Raw genomic sequence first — 15,982 nt, 5'->3', positions numbered from 1 at the left:
GCGGCGCGGCCTCAGAGCTGACATGCGGCGCGGCCCGGCCGGCGGCGGCAGAGGCGACCGGAGCAGCAGGCGCCCGAGCTGCGCGAGCGACCGAGCAGTCGGTGGGGCCGTGGGGCGAGCGGCGTCCCGGCCTCGGAGCCCCGGGGGTGGCGGAGGTGAGGCAGCAAACGGGACTCGGATCTCTGGCGGCCCCGCGGGTGCGCGCGTGGGGTTCGGGGCCGGGACGCCGCTCGCCCTTCGGTCGCCGTCTCCCCTTTGTTGCGGGGCGGCTGGAGCGGGCTCACGCCCCGCTGGCCTGGGGCCCGGGGTTCCGGACAGAGCCGACCGCGGGCGGCGGGGGCGGCGGGATCGGGTCCACGCGCCCCGCGGGGTGAGGGACTCCAGGGTTCGCATGGAACCGGCCGCGGACGGCGGGGCGCACGCCCCGCAGGGTTCTGGTGGAGCCGGGCGGCGGGGGCGGGGCCGGGGGGCCGGAGCGGAGCCGACCTCGGGCGGCGGGAGGCGGGTGTCGGAGCGGGTCCGCGCGCCCCGCGGAGGGGTCGGGACGAGTCGGGACCGGTCGGACCGCGGGCGGCGGGGCGGGTGTGGGGCCGGGTCAGGCGCTGAGCGCTCCCGGCGTCCGTAGGTGCCCGGAGCCATGGTGATCATGTCTGAGTTCAGCGCGGCCCCCGCGGGCGCCGGCCAGGGCCAGCAGAAGCCCCTCCGGGTGGGCTTCTACGACATCGAGCGGACCCTGGGCAAGGGCAACTTCGCGGTGGTGAAGCTGGCCCGGCATCGAGTCACCAAGACCCAGGTGCGTGGGGTGGCGGGGCCGACCTGGGGTGGACCCTGCCTGGGCGCAGCCAGCCGGGTGGGAGCCCTGCCTGTAGGGTCCATCCATCGTCCTAAGGTCGAAACGCTGACCGCTTTTAGCCCGGTAAAGAAAAGAAACGCTGTATATTATGATTCTGCATAATTTGTGCAAATATTAAAGGATAATGACCAAATTCTCTGACCGCAGCTAAAGCCCTGAGAAGTGATCTTGCAAAGACTTAGGACATTAATTTAACTGGCCATTTTAAGTAATATTAATGATGGCTTTGGGTATTCCCTTCCCCCCCCCCCAACTTTTTGTGACCTCTTGGGGACATAAAGTGTTTTAGAAATTAACCTGCAAAAAATGAAAATGTGTGAATTAGGTTAAGTGAGAGGTTTTCTTTACTCCTTTTTCTTTTAAAAATCTGTAGGTTGCAATAAAAATAATCGATAAAACACGCCTAGATTCAAGCAATTTGGAGAAAATATACCGTGAGGTTCAGATCATGAAGCTTCTGAATCATCCTCATATCATTAAGCTTTACCAGGTAAGCTCAAGTTTGCCTTCCACTGTTACTTCTGGCAAGTGTTTTAGTTTTCACTTCCAACAACCTAAGTCTGCAGTTTCTGAACGTTGCTCTTCTCTTTGTGCGTATGTGTGAGTCCAGGAGTTGGTTGTGTAAGGTCAACAGATTAACTTCTGCAAGTGGTGCTGATGTATTTCCAGTTATTTTCTTGCTTTTGGGTCATGATTGCTTCGTGAACATTTTATTTAGTATTGTAATTTGTTCTAGTGTTGAATGTGCAGAGGTTGATGTTACCTTTACTATGAAGACAAACGAGCAGATCTGTGTATTGCGATAAGTCAGGCATTTCGTGTAGGACTAAGTGAAACTAGGCACTTCCGCCTCTGCAGATAATTATTAAACTTCCAAACCAGCTACGCTTAACCAGTTTTCATCAATTCATCTTTTCAAAGGCAGCAGTGAACACTTGTCTTCCCCTTTTAAACTCTTCCCTCAAAAACGGAGCGATGAGATTACTTTTGCCCCAGTGAGGGCAAGGAGGCCGTCATTTAATCCACGTCAAGAGCAGGCCTCACCCTGCCCATCTTTTGGTTTGTTTTGTGAATTTATTTTTGTTCTGTTGAAACTAATGAATTGTATCTTTGGAAAATAAGTGCTGGTTTAATTAGGACAGCAAAGCAATCTCTTACTTAGCCGACCACTTCTGCAAAGATGAAATTCAGTCTCGTGCCGGAGAATAAGTTATTTGCAATGCTCTGTGTTTAGTCCAGTTGTGCTGGCTGGAGGTTCCTTTTGATGACTCTCACAAAACCTCCGCGAGTCTGAAATGAATATGGGCCGGTGTGTGTATCTGTGCCGTTGGCAGGGCCAGGTGTACAGTGAGGTAGGAGAGGACGGTAATTGAAATGATCCCACGCAAGGCTCTTCTACTCAGTTAAAATGAAGGTAGAAGTGGAGTCGTCGGGGCTGTGTTTCCAGAATGACAGTTTACTCAGCGCGGTTAGTGCAGTAGTCAGGTCACGTGCTCTCTGGCTCATTTTTGTTTCTGTTGTCATTTGTAAGTTGCCGTCTGGATAAGACGTTTCCTCCCGGGTCACTGATGTCAGTGCCTGAGAAATGTGCCTGGCCTGTTTCCGCGGGAGTGGGCTGACCCCTGTCCGCTTCTGACTGCTGGAGGGATGAGCCGGAGCGCGGCCTCCTTGTCTGCTGTCCCCCGCTGGCCCATTGTGTGGACTAGCCCAGTTAGCGACACCTGGCCCACGTGACCCCAGTTCGGTCTTTTCTGGGTGAATTTTCTCATTGCTCTGTGGGCTGCTTTAACTGTATGGTGACATAGGACGCAGTGGGACTGCACCGATGGTGGTTAGCCTGGTTCTGACGCTGGTGTCTGATTTTCACCCAGCTGGCCCAGGCCCAGAACCTTGGCGAGGCAGTCAACGCTTCCTATGAGGTTTTGTAAAACTTAAAACACATTTACTTTAATTCTTTCTCTGTCACTTTTTTCGTGGAGAAAAGGGGTGAACAGTGGTCGTCTTACTCGTCACTCTGTTAACACACGTTGAGCACAGAGGCAGTGAAAATTCCAGCCAAACTGCTTGGTGGTCACGTTTCTCTCTAGATTCACAGCTCAAAGCAGTTGTCTTGAAAGTACCTTTTTTAAAGGAATAACTATACTTTGAACCCCGAAGAAATCTTTTTCTGTAAGAATGTATTATCTCTCTGTCTCTCTCAGAACGAGTTCAAAATACACAGATATGAATTAGACTTACTTCTTTTGGTACCAAAGATCTGAATTTTACTTTGTTTTTTAGTTACGTTTTAAGCTCTTTAAAACATTTTTTTTTCCAAGTGAAATAAAATTCTCGATCAATAAGGGAACCTTTAAGGTGTACTTGACATTGGCTGTTGCTATTGACACTTGCTGAGTAGATTGCAGTACAAAGAGCAGACTGTTGTAGCTTACCTGGCAAAGCTGGCTTCTTGTGGCCTAATTAATCATGTCGCTAATGCATGTTGGGGGCGGGGGGACTTGCTATCTGTGATTTAGCTGTGCTGGCCTTTGGCTTCAATAATCTGTTGCCTGCTAGGCTGCCAGAAGAAAGAAAGCCCTAGCAGATCTCTTGGCATTGTTTTAGCTCTGTAGCCTCCAGAGTCCTCTAGGAGGGTGAGGCAAAGCGAGTTACTATTTTTTCTAAATATTTATTTACCTTTGTACTTATATTTATAATTTCCTATGATATAGGAGAATTCTAATACATTTAAACCTTTTTTTTTTTTTTTGAGAGCAAAGGAACATCAAGATAGGCAGTCTAAGTGAGGAATTCACCTCGGATTTTTAAAAACTCTCTTTCTGAATAGGAATCCCCCTTATTTCTTTCCTTATTGGGGAAGTTTTTCTTTTCTTTCCAAAAATAATGAGTGTACCCATCCCGGAGAAGTGAACAGTTTACTGGGGTTCGGGTGGAATATTTATACCGTTGGTGTGCTTCCTTTTCGTGTGGTTAAATGTCACGTCTTTATATTTTTAGGTTATGGAAACAAAGGATATGCTTTATATTGTCACTGAATTTGCAAAAAATGGAGAAATGTTTGGTAAGCCACACTTAGTTTTAGTATCTGTTGGGGTCTATCCACCTTAAAATTCTATGGCATTCTTCACTCATGCCCTAGACGTGGGCCAGACTTGCCAATTTGGGGGCTAGAGCTTTGTGTTGTTGCTCCTCAGATTACTTGACTTCCAACGGGCACCTCAGTGAGGAGGAAGCACGGAAGAAGTTCTGGCAGATCCTATCGGCCGTGGAGTACTGCCACAGCCATCACATCGTGCACCGGGACCTCAAGACCGAGAACCTGCTGCTGGACGGCAATATGGACATCAAGCTGGCAGGTAAGGGGTCACCCTGCACCCGGGAGGGACCGTCCTGCCGGGGGCGGGGGCGGGGGCGGGGCGCATGTGCTTGAGCACGCACCTTGAAACCACAGCCCCTGCTGTTTGCACCGTAACTTCATCGCCTGTTTCTTTGTCCCTCAGACTTTGGATTTGGGAATTTCTACAAGTTGGGAGAGCCCCTGAATACATGGTGTGGGAGCCCCCCGTATGCAGCCCCGGAAGTCTTTGAAGGGAAGGAGTACGAAGGCCCCCAGCTGGACATCTGGGTAGGAGCCGCGTGCGCAGCGCGTGTTAGATGCTAACCAGTGAGGGCGAGCTGGCGCTGACTGTGCTGTGTGGTCGTTGGCAGAGCCTGGGAGTCGTGCTGTACGTTCTCGTCTGCGGGTCCCTTCCCTTCGACGGGCCCAGCCTGCCAGCTCTGAGGCAGCGGGTGCTGGAGGGCCGGTTCCGTATCCCCTTCTTCATGTCTCGAGGTAGGTGCGGCTGAGCCTCCGGTGCGGGGTGGGCGGGGAGCGTGATGGGAGCTTGGGAGGCGGAGGGGGAGGACGCAGGCGTTTCCTGAAATGCCTGTTTGACTGTCTTCTGAGTCTGCTGTTGGGGCTGTGACTGAGGCCCGTATTACGTGGGGTGTTTACCTGCAAGAGAAACCCAACCCACGGGCTGTGTTTTCAGTGCCCTACTTACGGGCCGGGCGGGGGCCTCCCTGTGAGGATGTCTCCTGGAGGGCTGGCTGAAGGCCTGACTCAAGTCCCTGCCCAGCGCCCTGTCCCCGTGTCTCACCCACTCTGCACACGTTCTTTTCTCTCCATTCAGTAAAGACGTGTGACCTGCTGGCCACTAACATGTGTGGCCACAGCAGAATGGGGAGTCTTAAGGAGTCCCTGTGAGGCTGTTGGGAGGACTGTGCCTCCCACAGAGACCCATCTCTCAGTGGGGGGCTCTGTCTGATGGCAGGTCTGAGCTGGTGGCACGGGCCGGCGCGCCTTAAGATGGTCACTTGCCTGCTTGCCTGCGTGATGGGACCCTTGTCCCCTGCGGGGCTGCTGTGGGACCGGGTGGGCAGTGGGGGAGCGCCGCCCCGCCTGCCCCAGCGGGCTCATTGTGCATGCCCCGCCCCCAGACTGCGAGACGCTGATCCGGCGCATGCTGGTGGTGGAGCCTGGCAAGCGCATCACCCTGGCCCAGATCCGGCAGCACCGGTGGATGCAAGCCCACCCCTGCCCGCCGCCCGCCTGCCCCGCGATCGGCTACAGCTCCAACCTGGGTGACTACGACGAGCAGGTGCTGGGCATCATGCAGACCCTGGGCGTGGACCGGCAGAGGACCGTGGAGGTGAGTGCTCCGTCCCTCCCTGCCCATGGCTTGACGGGAGCGGCGCTCCTGGGGCAGGGGCGGCCGTATCAGGAAAAGCAGGCACTTACCAGTCAGGCTAAAATGGGAACACGGGCTAATTTAAGGGCCAGCTTGTCCACTCCTCTAAAAGATATTCTCGGCCACCCAAGAATAACCCTGGGAACGGCCTCGTCAGGAGCCTCAGTCGCGAGATGTCCCGAGGCGCCGCCCGCACGCGGGAGCCCTGCTTCCCATCGGCTCCCCTGGCCTGGCTCTAACCCGCTTCTCTGCCTGTCGCAGTCCCTGCAGAACAGCAGCTATAACCACTTTGCGGCCATTTATTACCTCCTCCTGGAGCGGCTGAAGGAGTACCGCAGCCCCCCCAAGCCGTCCCGGACCCGCCTGGCCCGGCCGCAGAGGCCCCGAAGCTCCGATCACAGCGGCCTGGAGGTGAGGGGGCTCCTTCTAAAGCCCCGCCCTGTCTCTGCCTTGGATTGCGTCCCCGGGTTAGGGATCCCTTGCTCAGACGTGCTCGGGGGTAAGACGCAGGCTGAGCCTGCTGGCCCCAGCTCCCAGCCCCCCCACCCATTAAGCCCTGAGGGGGTTCCCCTGTGAGCCTTGGATCAGAGGCCGCATGGAGAAGGGGGGGTGCTGATGCTGTGTTGGGGGTCAGGCCCCTCCTGTGGCCACTTGTTGCTAACTGTCCCTCATGCTGGCCTCTCCATGCCTCCTCCTGGTCACTTCAACCAGCGTGGCCGCAGAGGGAGGGCGCACGTGTCCCGAGCCCAGGCAGCGAGTGGCTGATACCTGTTAACGCCAGAGCAAGGCCAGCATGGCCTTTTCTTGAGATGCTCGCGGTTGTGCCCAGAGCCACCTTCCTGATGGCCCTGCCCTCATCTGCCGACCCACAGGTGCCTCAGGAAGGCCTCCCCGGTGACGCTTTCCGGTCCTCTCTGCTGTGCCCGCAGCCCCAAGCCTTGGGCCAGTCCATCCTGCAGGTTGAAATGGACTGTGACCTGCACAGCTCGCTCCAGGTGTGTGAGCGTCCGCACTGGGCAGCGTCTGGGGTGGGGGCTTGTCTCGTTCCCAGGGGCGGTGGTGACCCCTGCACCGGGTCTCACAGAGCCCCAGGGTCACCGGTGTGTGTCCGTCCCACGCAGCCCTTGCTCTTCCCTGTGGATGCCAACTGCAACGGAGTGTTCCGGCATCGCTCGGCCTCCCCCAGCAGCCTGCTGGAGACGAGCATCAGCGAGGAGGTCAGGCCGGGCACGGGCGCGGAGGAGGGGCAGCAGGCACAGAGGCCCCTGCCCGGCAGCACAGGCCGGAGGCACACGCTGGCCGCAGTCTCCACCCTCTCCCCGTGCGCCCCTCCATGTAAGTGTCCCCGTGGGCAGGCGCACGGCCGGTGAGTGGGTTTGCGGTCAGGGCTACGAGGGGCTGATGCCAAAAGCACCTGTGCTGCTTATCCGCCTCTCCTGGTTACACCTCCAGCTCAGCCATTGGTTTAACCGCCAAGGCCACAAGGGTCACACTTACTCCATGTGGTGGTTCAGTGGTGGGGACAGCGTGGGGCTTAGCAGCCCCCAGGTGTCAGGAGGGCAGGTCCTCATCCCGGGCCCCTCTGTGTCCTGGGTCAGCTCCCTGCATCAGCTGCAGCCGGGACCCTTGTGCCAGCTGATGGTCAGGGCTCCCCGGTTTCTGGTGGCCTCTGGCCGTCATAGACTCCCACATCCCCAAGGTGGAGGGTGGAGATGGGGAGGCCAGCGCAGCTGTTGGGGCCACGAGGGTTGTCCCAGGGCCTGAGTGTCACCGCTGTGCGTGTGCAGAAGGCAGCAGAGCCGGCTCCTCTCCTGGGAAAGCTGTCGGTGCCTTGGGGTGCATCGGCCTTGGGGTGCGTGAGGAGCCCCCTCAGGAACGCCCTGCCCCTTCTGCAGGTATACTCATCTCCTCCTCCTCCTCCTCCTCGGCGAGCCCTTCAGAAGGCACCAGCTCCGACAGCTGTCTCACCTCAGCGGGCAACAGCCCGGTGGGGCTCAGCGGATGCCTGGCCGCTCAGGGGCTGGTGGGCACCTGCACCCCACTCAGACTGGCCTCGCCACTGCTGGGGGCCCAGTCTGCCACCCCAGTGCTGCAGGCTCAGGGGGCCCTGGGAGGAGCCACCATGCTCCCCATCAGCTTCCAGGAAGGCCGGAGGGCTTCGGATACCTCGCTTACTCAGGGTGAGTCCCCTTCACTCCCACTTCCACCTTCCCCGGGAGATGCTGTGTGTGGCCCCAGAGGGTCGCTTTGTCCTTGATGGCAGAGGCGCCCCCGCTCTGTAGCTGGGTCTGGGTAGAGCAGCAGTGCTCTCTGGGCTGGCCGCAGGTGCTGCCCAGGTTCTGGACAGCCTGGTCGCCAGGACAGAGTCACCCAGCCTCTGGTGGCTGCTCTGAAAAACCCAAAAGACACTTGGATACCAGACAGCGGCTCCTGCCTGGAAGAGCGATGGGGTCAGGGAGGGACCCTCCCCACCACCCAGAGCTTCGGGGGGGTCTCACCCCCTCCCTAGTCCTGTGGCACTGACCGCACCCTTCTGCCACGACAGATCTGTGGTCTGCCCTGACGCACGCCTGTTTGGTGGTAGAACTACTGCCCCAAACCAAACCCCAAAAGAAGATGACTTCCAGCTTCGGGGAGGGAACGGGGAGGTTGTAAAAAGTGGTCAGATGACCAGCGAGCACCCTGAGCCCTGCAGGAAAGCACACTAGTCCCTTTACCCATCGCCTCGCGTTGCCTGGGCCTCCTCACCCCTCCCCGCCGTCTGGAAAGCCCAGCCAGCCTCAGGCCGCTGGTTCTGCGCTGGGGGCCTGCGGTCCTGAGGTCCCGTCCATCTGCCTCCCCCCAGGCCTGAAAGCCTTCCGGCAGCAGCTGAGGAAGAACGCAAGGACCAAAGGATTTCTGGGGCTGAACAAGATCAAGGGACTGGCTCGCCAGGTGTGCCAGCCCTCCGCCAGCCGAGCCGCGCGGGGCGGCCTGAGCGCCTTCCCGCTGCCGGCGCAGAGCCCGGGCGTACCCTGCGGTGGGGCCAGCAGCCGGGAGGGCAGAGGCCTGCTGGAAGAGGTGCTGCGCCAGCAGAGGTAGGCCGCTCGGCGCCAGGCGCCTGTGCGTCGGGGTTTCTCTCGAGCCCCCCTTTCTCCATGTCGTCAGATAAGCACACCTCCCTGCCCAGGTGGAGGCCTGTGAGGCCTTGTTCCCCGCAGATGGTGGCAGAGGTGGGGAGCCGTCAGGTTTTGTCACTTTGAAGCCTGCAAGTGGGGGGTGAAGGGGGGCAGTAAGTAAAAATGTCACATCTGGTTGGTATCTCTGAGCTGCCACAAAAGCACGACGGAGAATGGAAATGTCAGGAATTGCTCAGGGGGTTAGTCACACAGCACTGCGTGTTCTGAGCAGCTCCAGCCAGCAGTTTCACGGGGCGTGGACGCCAATAGTGCCCGAGCCTGGCGGGTGGAACGTGACAGGAGACGCGGCAAGCAGGGCCGGTAGTGACCTGCGCCGTCGCTGTTCCTTCGTCTCCCGGCAGGTTGCTCCAGTTACAGCACCACCCGGCAGGCCTGCCCGGCTGCCCGCAGGCCCCCCACCCGCCCCCGGCCCCGCTGGTCCTGGCCCCCTGCCACGGTGCCCTCCTTGTGTCAGGACTCCAGAAGGAGCTGGGGTTGGGGCCCTGCCCGCTGCTGCCGCCGCACATCCTCCAGGCTGGGGTCTCCCCGGTGGGCTCGGCAGCCCAGCTCCTGGACGCCCACCTCCGCATCAGCGCGGCCTCGGCCCCCCTCCCCACCGCCACGCCGCTGCAGCCACATTTTGCCATGCTGCCCCCTGGCTTTGACCCCATGGGGCTGCCGCAGGGGGACTGCGAGATGGAGGACCTGACCTCTGGCCAGCTGGGCACCTTCGTCCTGGTGCAGTGAGGGACACGGGCTGCCGCCCTCTGCCCCAAATGGGCCGCCGACTCCTCGAAGCAATAATCTGAGTATGTGAAGACGTTTCCGGACTCAAAGCCAATAACTTCCGAGAAGCAAAACAAGCAATACGTTTGGTGTTTTGGCTTTTTAGTTTATATTTTGTTTTATTTTCTCCTTGCACTGAGCGACTGCTACCATGAGTCGGGACTGGACAGTTTTTGAAGAAAAATAATAATGGAGGGTGTGTCGTGGGGGTGGGCGGACGGGGTGGGGAAGGAGGGAGTGGATGAGAGATGGATGACAGCTGGCTCGGTGAGTTGGGTCAGGGCCACTGGTGGCAGGATCGGACCGGCGGCTCCCTGGTCCATGGGCACGTCGCGTCACGAGCATTGCCTTGGGCAAAGCCACTGTGTGAGCCCTGCACGTGCGAACGAGTAGGCACGTCTCCACCCATGTGTGTGCGTGTGTGTGCGCGTTGAGAAGTTTTTTTTTGTTTTTTAGTTAACAATTATCTACTTCCGGAAACACTTAGCTTCAAATGAAAGCTGTGAACTTTCTGCTTTATGTATCGGTTTTTAAAAAGCTCTAAGGCCAGCCCAGGAGAAGATAATCTACAAATTCTCGGAATTCTCTCCCCTGAAGTCAGAACCCACAGGATCATTATACCTTCTTTTTTAGATGAGACGTTTTATAAACTGCTCAAGAGTTGGTTTCCAGGATTCTTTGCAAGAACCTCAAAGGGGCGGGCTGGCTGCAGGGCACTTGCCCAGCCAGAGGAGTTTCCTCCTGCCTCCCGTCTTACTTCCGCTGCTAATTAAGTTTTTATGCATTTCATTATCAGGGTCCAAAAAGAACAGCTGACTGGGGAATGTGCAATACGGAGGCCTGGGCTTGGGAGGCGCAGGCGTAAGGGGGTCACGGCGGTGGCGGGCCTGCCCTGGTGGGTGGCAGCCCCCCCTTACCCAGGCCCCTTGTTAGGCTTTCGTTCATGAAAATGAAATGACAGGTCAGGTCAGTATTGTTCAAGCTTTGCTCCTTTTTTTTTTTTTTTAAAGCAAATACTGTATATGTATATAAATAGGAGACAAATAGACACTACTTATTTTTTATATTTTTTACTACACCTTTGTGTTCCCGGTTTCAATTCCCCTCTGATAACATTACAAGGCGCTGACACCAGGTTCGTGTAGGAGGGAGACAAGGTGCGTCCTTACCTGGCAGGTAGACTCAGGTGGTGGCTCTTGGGTCCGAGGCCTCTGGAGGGAGAGGAGGGTCGTCCCGGCACACCCCTGCACTGGTCAGCACGGCCCTTTGCCCCAGGTGCCTTCCGTTCACGGCTCTTACACCCTTCAGTATTACACAGGTGATGACCATCGGGGAAGGTGGGCGTTCGTGAAAGCCAAAGATGGCCCACTTTTCTGGAGGGTGGGCAGGTGGGCGGCCCCTGCAGCTGCGTTTGCTCGTCCCGCCACTGCTGTGCACTGGCTGCTTCAGGGATTGGGTAAGGGATTGTCCCGGCCACAGACACCACCAAAGCCCCCGCTGACCGAGAGGAAGGTGTGGGGCGGAGAGAGACCCGAGCGAGTGTCCTGGGCCGGCCGGGCCTGCACCCCGTTCCCATGGGCAGCACAGGGACCCCACAGAGGCCGCTCCCCTCTGACACTCACTGCTGTTCTAACGCCAGAGATCAAAGGCCTCAGAACCATGGCAAGCACTTTATACTTTCACGGTTTCTTTCTCGTCGCTGTAAGTCGAGCTGTGTGTCCTGTTTGTAGGTGTGCGTGGTGTGTGTTTCCTAGGTTTCTCCACCGCTCTTCTCAGATGAATGCGACAGCCTGTTGAAAGGCCCTCTCCGTCTGATTAAGATGTATGTGGTTGGTTTGTTGGTTTTTTTTTTTGGTTTTTTTTTTTTTACTGTAACAGTTAATTATTTTTTATGTTAACATGAGAAATGTATGCCAAATGATTAGTGGATGTCTGTTTTTTAATTTAATATTTAAATAAAATATTTGGGGGAAAAATGTTGGCTTTTTCCCTCGGTTCATCCCTGTGGGAGCACCGTCCTTCCGAGCCGCCTCACTAAGGGGCCACGTCCTCCAGGTTCATTGGCATTTCAGGTTTTAAAGGAGGTTGCCTGATGCCAGCTGCTGCTGACGGCGACCCAGCAGCAGATGCAACACCCCTCGCCGCCCTGGGCCCTGTGGTGGTCGGCGGCTCGGGGGTCTGCACAGGACGGGTGGCCAGAGGCTGGCATTGGGGTGCCTGCTGGGGCTGCTGGTTTCTAGGCTCCTTTCGGGGTGGGGGGGCAGGCTCTACTAGTCCACGAGCATTTGACACCCAGGTCTGTTTGCAGTTGGTTCTTCCCTCCATTCACTCTTCACTCTTTCCTTTATCACGTTCTCTGAATCCACTTATAAACCAAGGATTTAGAAAAATCTCATAGCCAAACTATCTCCTGGTCTCTTAGTTGGCTTTGCCACCTTGCAGTAGAGCCGATGTGGCTGCTGAAAGAACAAAGCATCTTTTTCATCCTGTGCCTGGCAAATAGGTTTCGGTTAGAAAAAATGTTCCCCAACCTCTTTACACCCATTAGGATGGTCAGTTCCAAAAATCGTAAGCTCGGTGTTGGCGAGGGCGGCAAACAGAGCCCTCAGGCACTGCTGGTGGGGAACGGACGGCTGCTCCTAAGTGACGCGGAATCAGCAGTGTCCAGCAGCCCCGCTGGGCACAGACCCAGGGAATTGAAAGCAGGAACTCGAAGAAACACGTGCACACACGTGTTCATGGCAGCGTCTTTCACAGCAGCCAAGGGGTGGAAGCCACCCATGTGTCCATCCAACCATGACTGGATAACAAATATGGTCCATCCACACAGGAAGCGTTATTCAGCCCTGACAAGGAAGGGCCTTCTGACACATACTTTGACATATGAACCCTGAGGACATCGTGCTCAGAAAACAGGTCAGGTACAAAAGGACAAATAGTGTATGATTCCCCTTACACGAGGTCCCTAAAGCAGTCAGATTCATAGGGACAGAAAGTAGATGGTGGACAGAGTTTGAGTGTGGGAGGATGGAAGGTTCTGGAGATGATGGTGGTGACAGTCACACAGCTGTGAATGAGCTGCCCTTAAAGTGGTTCAGATGGTGAATTTTTTGTTATGCGTATTTTACCACCATGGGGGACATGCCCAGAGACGGACAGTAGCTCCTTGTGCAGAGCCAGGCCCCAGGGCGCGGAGGCAAAGGGCGTGCCCCTGGGAGTCCCATCCACAGGAGCCCCGTGGAGACCAGGATGTTCCCATGGCCTGGGGATGACAGTGTCCAGTGTTGCCTAAGTGCAGCAACGCGTCTGGGAGGCCGGTGTGACCTCATGGCCTGTCACGGGGAGGAGGCCCCAGCAAACGCCTCCTTGTTTGGGCAGTTAGGCTGCTTGCTTGAGAACAGAGTCACACCATCCTACGTCACGAGCTGTGACTCCCGGTGACAGGAGCTGTGAGGTGCTCTGACAGGAAGGCCGATCAGAACCCCTGCCCCCTCTCCCCCACTCCCCAGGAAAACTCAACAATCCTCTCGCTCCCTGACTTGTGCGTGGCCCAGGGAGCTGGCTCTGAGCACTCAGCCCCTCGGCCACCATGGCCTGGAGAGCAGGGCCAGGCCCTGTGGTGTTTGCTGTGGACAAGACTAAGGGAAATCTCAGGTTACCATGTGGGACGTAGAGTCTTATAAATGAGGAAGAACTTGAGGTGTGTGTATCTTGGCTTCCCAACTAGGTGGTCCGCTCCTGTGGAGCCCATCGGGTCACATTCTATGCCAGGAGCACCGAGCACCAGCCGGTGAGGCTCTCCAGAGAATAGCTGGTGGCCATGGGATGCCCGTGGTCACTGCTCCGTGGTTCTTCCAACCTCACAATATGCCGTTAGCATTATTATTATCATGGTTATTGTTAACCTTAGAACCTTCAGGTCAGGAACGGGAGTCTTGCGCAGGGAGCCTGCTCAGAGACCTTGTGGGATGCTAGGAAAAGGTCGCGGGCTTGTCGATCTGCTCACGATCCGTCTCCCATCCGCAGATGAAGAGGCCAGCGTGGCTCTATGTGAAGGGATCCCCTGGGCCCACCACCTGCGTCTGGCTCTGCCAACATTTCTGTGGATGAGCGCAGCTGCTGGGGTGTGTCACAGGATGTTGACACTGGATGCGTCTGTTCCTGTTGGGTGTGGCAAGGCTGAGCGTGTTTTAGCACATCCCTCAGCACACGGTCTCACGTCTTTGTGACTTCTGAGATTTTCTTTCTCCCGACCCCTCTGGTGAGGGTCCAGGTATAGCCTGAAGTGGCGACCGCTGCAGACAAGTGGCTGCCTTAGTCCTTGCTGATGTAAGCTGCAGCCAAATCCAGCGGGCCCCACATGCAAAAGAGCATGTGGCCTAAGAAGGTGGCCTCTGGCGTCAGACACACCTGGGTTTGGTCCCCACCCTGCAGCTTCTTAGTCCCGTGACAGTGGACAATGACTGCCCAGTGCGCTGGCTTTCTCGCTTTCCAGGTGGCGCACATGACAATGCAATCTACTTCTTAGGGCTGTGCAAACACGGACCCCCACAAGGACTACTTAGCAGAGCGCCTGGCACACAGCGAGCATGCCGTGGACACAGCAGTGCCGGTTGTGTCGTCACAGCCAGGAGGGCAGGGGTCCACGAGGGAAGCAGCGCCTGCACAGCAGGTCACTGGCCACAATGCTGGGCTGGCAACCGCTGGCTCCTCCCACAGGAGGAGGGAGACCTTTACCTAACGCTGCTCCAGGTGCCATCCATGTGTTGCTGTCACTCCAAGCTGGTAGCGCTTCTGCTGCTGGGCCGGGCTCGTGTGTGCTAGAGCGTACCCTGCCTTCAAGAGCAGGTCCTTCTGGGGAGCAGAAGACGGGTAGCTCAGGAATGAGGCCGGATTCCGTGGGCAGGGGCACGGGGACAGTGTGGACGGGCCGTGAGGGAAGTTCCAGGCCGGAGATGAGGCTCATCTCAGAGGCGGGAACCGGATCTGACTTAAGAGGAACTGACTTGTTTGGGGCGGAAGAAAACATGTTGGCTTATTGGGTTTCCCTCCAGAATAACAGCTGGGTGTTTCTGTGGTCGGGGGCAGGGCACACAGTCACCCTGTACATGACCTTTGACCTTGGCAGGGGGTCCTCTGCAAGAGCATGACAAGGGTGGAGAGTGCTTCCAGGACCCACCCAAGGTTTCGAAGGCCTGGCTCTGTGGGCTACTGTCCAGGCTGAGGCGAGAACCCTGGGAGCTGGAACGTGGGCTCCGGACAGCAGCTGGGAGGCTGGTGGAGGGCAGGGGAGGGGCGGGGAAAGAGCGGGCTGGTGGGGAGGGCTGCAGGGAGTGTGTGCAGCTCCCCAGGGGAACTCCCGGGGTCTCAGTCTGACTCACTCCTCCTTAATTATCATCATTTCACTTATTTGAATGTGATTTCTGCAAAAACTAGAAAGGCCTTAAGCATCACTCAGGGAGCCCAGGTGGCCAGAGCCCTGACCCCGTCATCTTTAAAGGCTGTGCGGTAGATGAAGGACATGGACTCCAGGCCAGCCCGCGTCCCTGCAGGGTTTTGTTTTGTTTTGTGTTAAATCTAAGGGGGAAGGTATCTTTCTTCCTCCACAGAATGCATTGCCTTCCAGCAAGCAAGGGGCTAAGTGAAAGGCCCGGGACTGCCAGGTCCCACTGGACGGAGGATCAAAGGCTGTGAAGGACACAAGGCATGGAAGCCCCCCCCCCCGAAACAGGGTACCCCAGGACAAATCAGCTTGCCAAGGTGTCACTGACATACAGTAAAATGCACCTATCGTAATATAGTTCAATGAGCTTTGACAACATTCTGACCTGCGTGGCCACCACCAGAACCAACACACAACGTTTCTGTCACCCAGAAGGCCCCCCAGGGCCTTGGCGGGGGCACCCTTCCCGCTCTCGGAGCCCCAGGCAGCTGATGGCCTGCTTTCTGTCACTGTGGGGTAGTTTGCATTTTCTAGAATTTCCTACGAAAGGTCACACAGTGTGCCTGGCTTCTCTCATCAGCATAATTGTGTGGAGACTTGTCCAAGTGTGGCGTGTGTCACTGGTTCCGTCCCTTTTCCTGCTGAGTAGTGTTCCGGGGTGTGGGCGGACCAGACGTTGTTCATCCATTCGTCATTCCCCTGCTGGTGGACGTTTGGGTTGTTTCTGGTTTGGGGCCCTCACAAAGGATGCTGCTGTGAATGCTTGTGGGAGTCTTTGTGTGGTCGTGCTTTGTTTTTCTTGGGTAACAGAGGTAGAAACACAATGGCTGCATTGGATGGAGGACAGCCCTTACCTTTATAAGAAGTTGCCACATGGTTACCCAAAGGGGCTACACCAGCTCACACACAGGGGCGGCTCCACGTCTGCACCAGCACTTGGTGGTGTCAGCCTTTCAAATTCTAGCCATTTTAATAGTTTATTTGTCATATGTTTATATATGCGCATGTGTAC

General features: G+C 56.7%; 1 protein-coding gene across 1 annotated transcript; it reads left to right on the top strand.

The window, feature by feature from the left end:
* The first annotated feature begins 6 nt into the window (after positions 1-6).
* Positions 7-10,558, top strand: SIK1 (salt inducible kinase 1). The gene is made up of 14 exons (XM_019666039.1): positions 7-155; positions 626-793; positions 1,227-1,343; positions 3,851-3,914; positions 4,048-4,209; positions 4,354-4,478; positions 4,562-4,685; positions 5,333-5,544; positions 5,845-5,994; positions 6,456-6,578; positions 6,705-6,918; positions 7,479-7,763; positions 8,429-8,660; positions 9,104-10,558. The coding sequence occupies exons 2-14, from the start codon at positions 638-640 to the stop codon at positions 9,486-9,488; spliced, it is 2,349 nt and encodes a 782-aa protein (XP_019521584.1). The 5' UTR covers positions 7-155; positions 626-637; the 3' UTR covers positions 9,489-10,558.
* Positions 10,559-15,982: the final 5,424 nt, after the last annotated feature.

Source organism: Hipposideros armiger, unplaced genomic scaffold (assembly GCF_001890085.2).
Source record: "Hipposideros armiger isolate ML-2016 unplaced genomic scaffold, ASM189008v1 scaffold_458, whole genome shotgun sequence".
Taxonomy (NCBI): domain Eukaryota; kingdom Metazoa; phylum Chordata; class Mammalia; order Chiroptera; family Hipposideridae; genus Hipposideros; species Hipposideros armiger.
The sequence above is the reverse complement of the archived record's forward strand: the minus strand, read 5'-3'. Positions and strand labels throughout refer to the sequence as shown.

What these genes read in the sequence shown, in the direction of transcription:
- SIK1 (XM_019666039.1), top strand. Translation starts at nt 638, where the DNA reads ATGGTGATCATGTCTGAGTTCAGCGCGGCCCCCGCGGGCGCCGGCCAG. An exon ending in AAAAAATGGAGAAATGTTTG is followed by an intron (nt 3,915 to 4,047) that starts GTAAGCCACACT and finishes GTTGCTCCTCAG; the next exon opens with ATTACTTGACTTCCAACGGG. An exon ending in GCCCCCAGCTGGACATCTGG is followed by an intron (nt 4,479 to 4,561) that starts GTAGGAGCCGCG and finishes GGTCGTTGGCAG; the next exon opens with AGCCTGGGAGTCGTGCTGTA.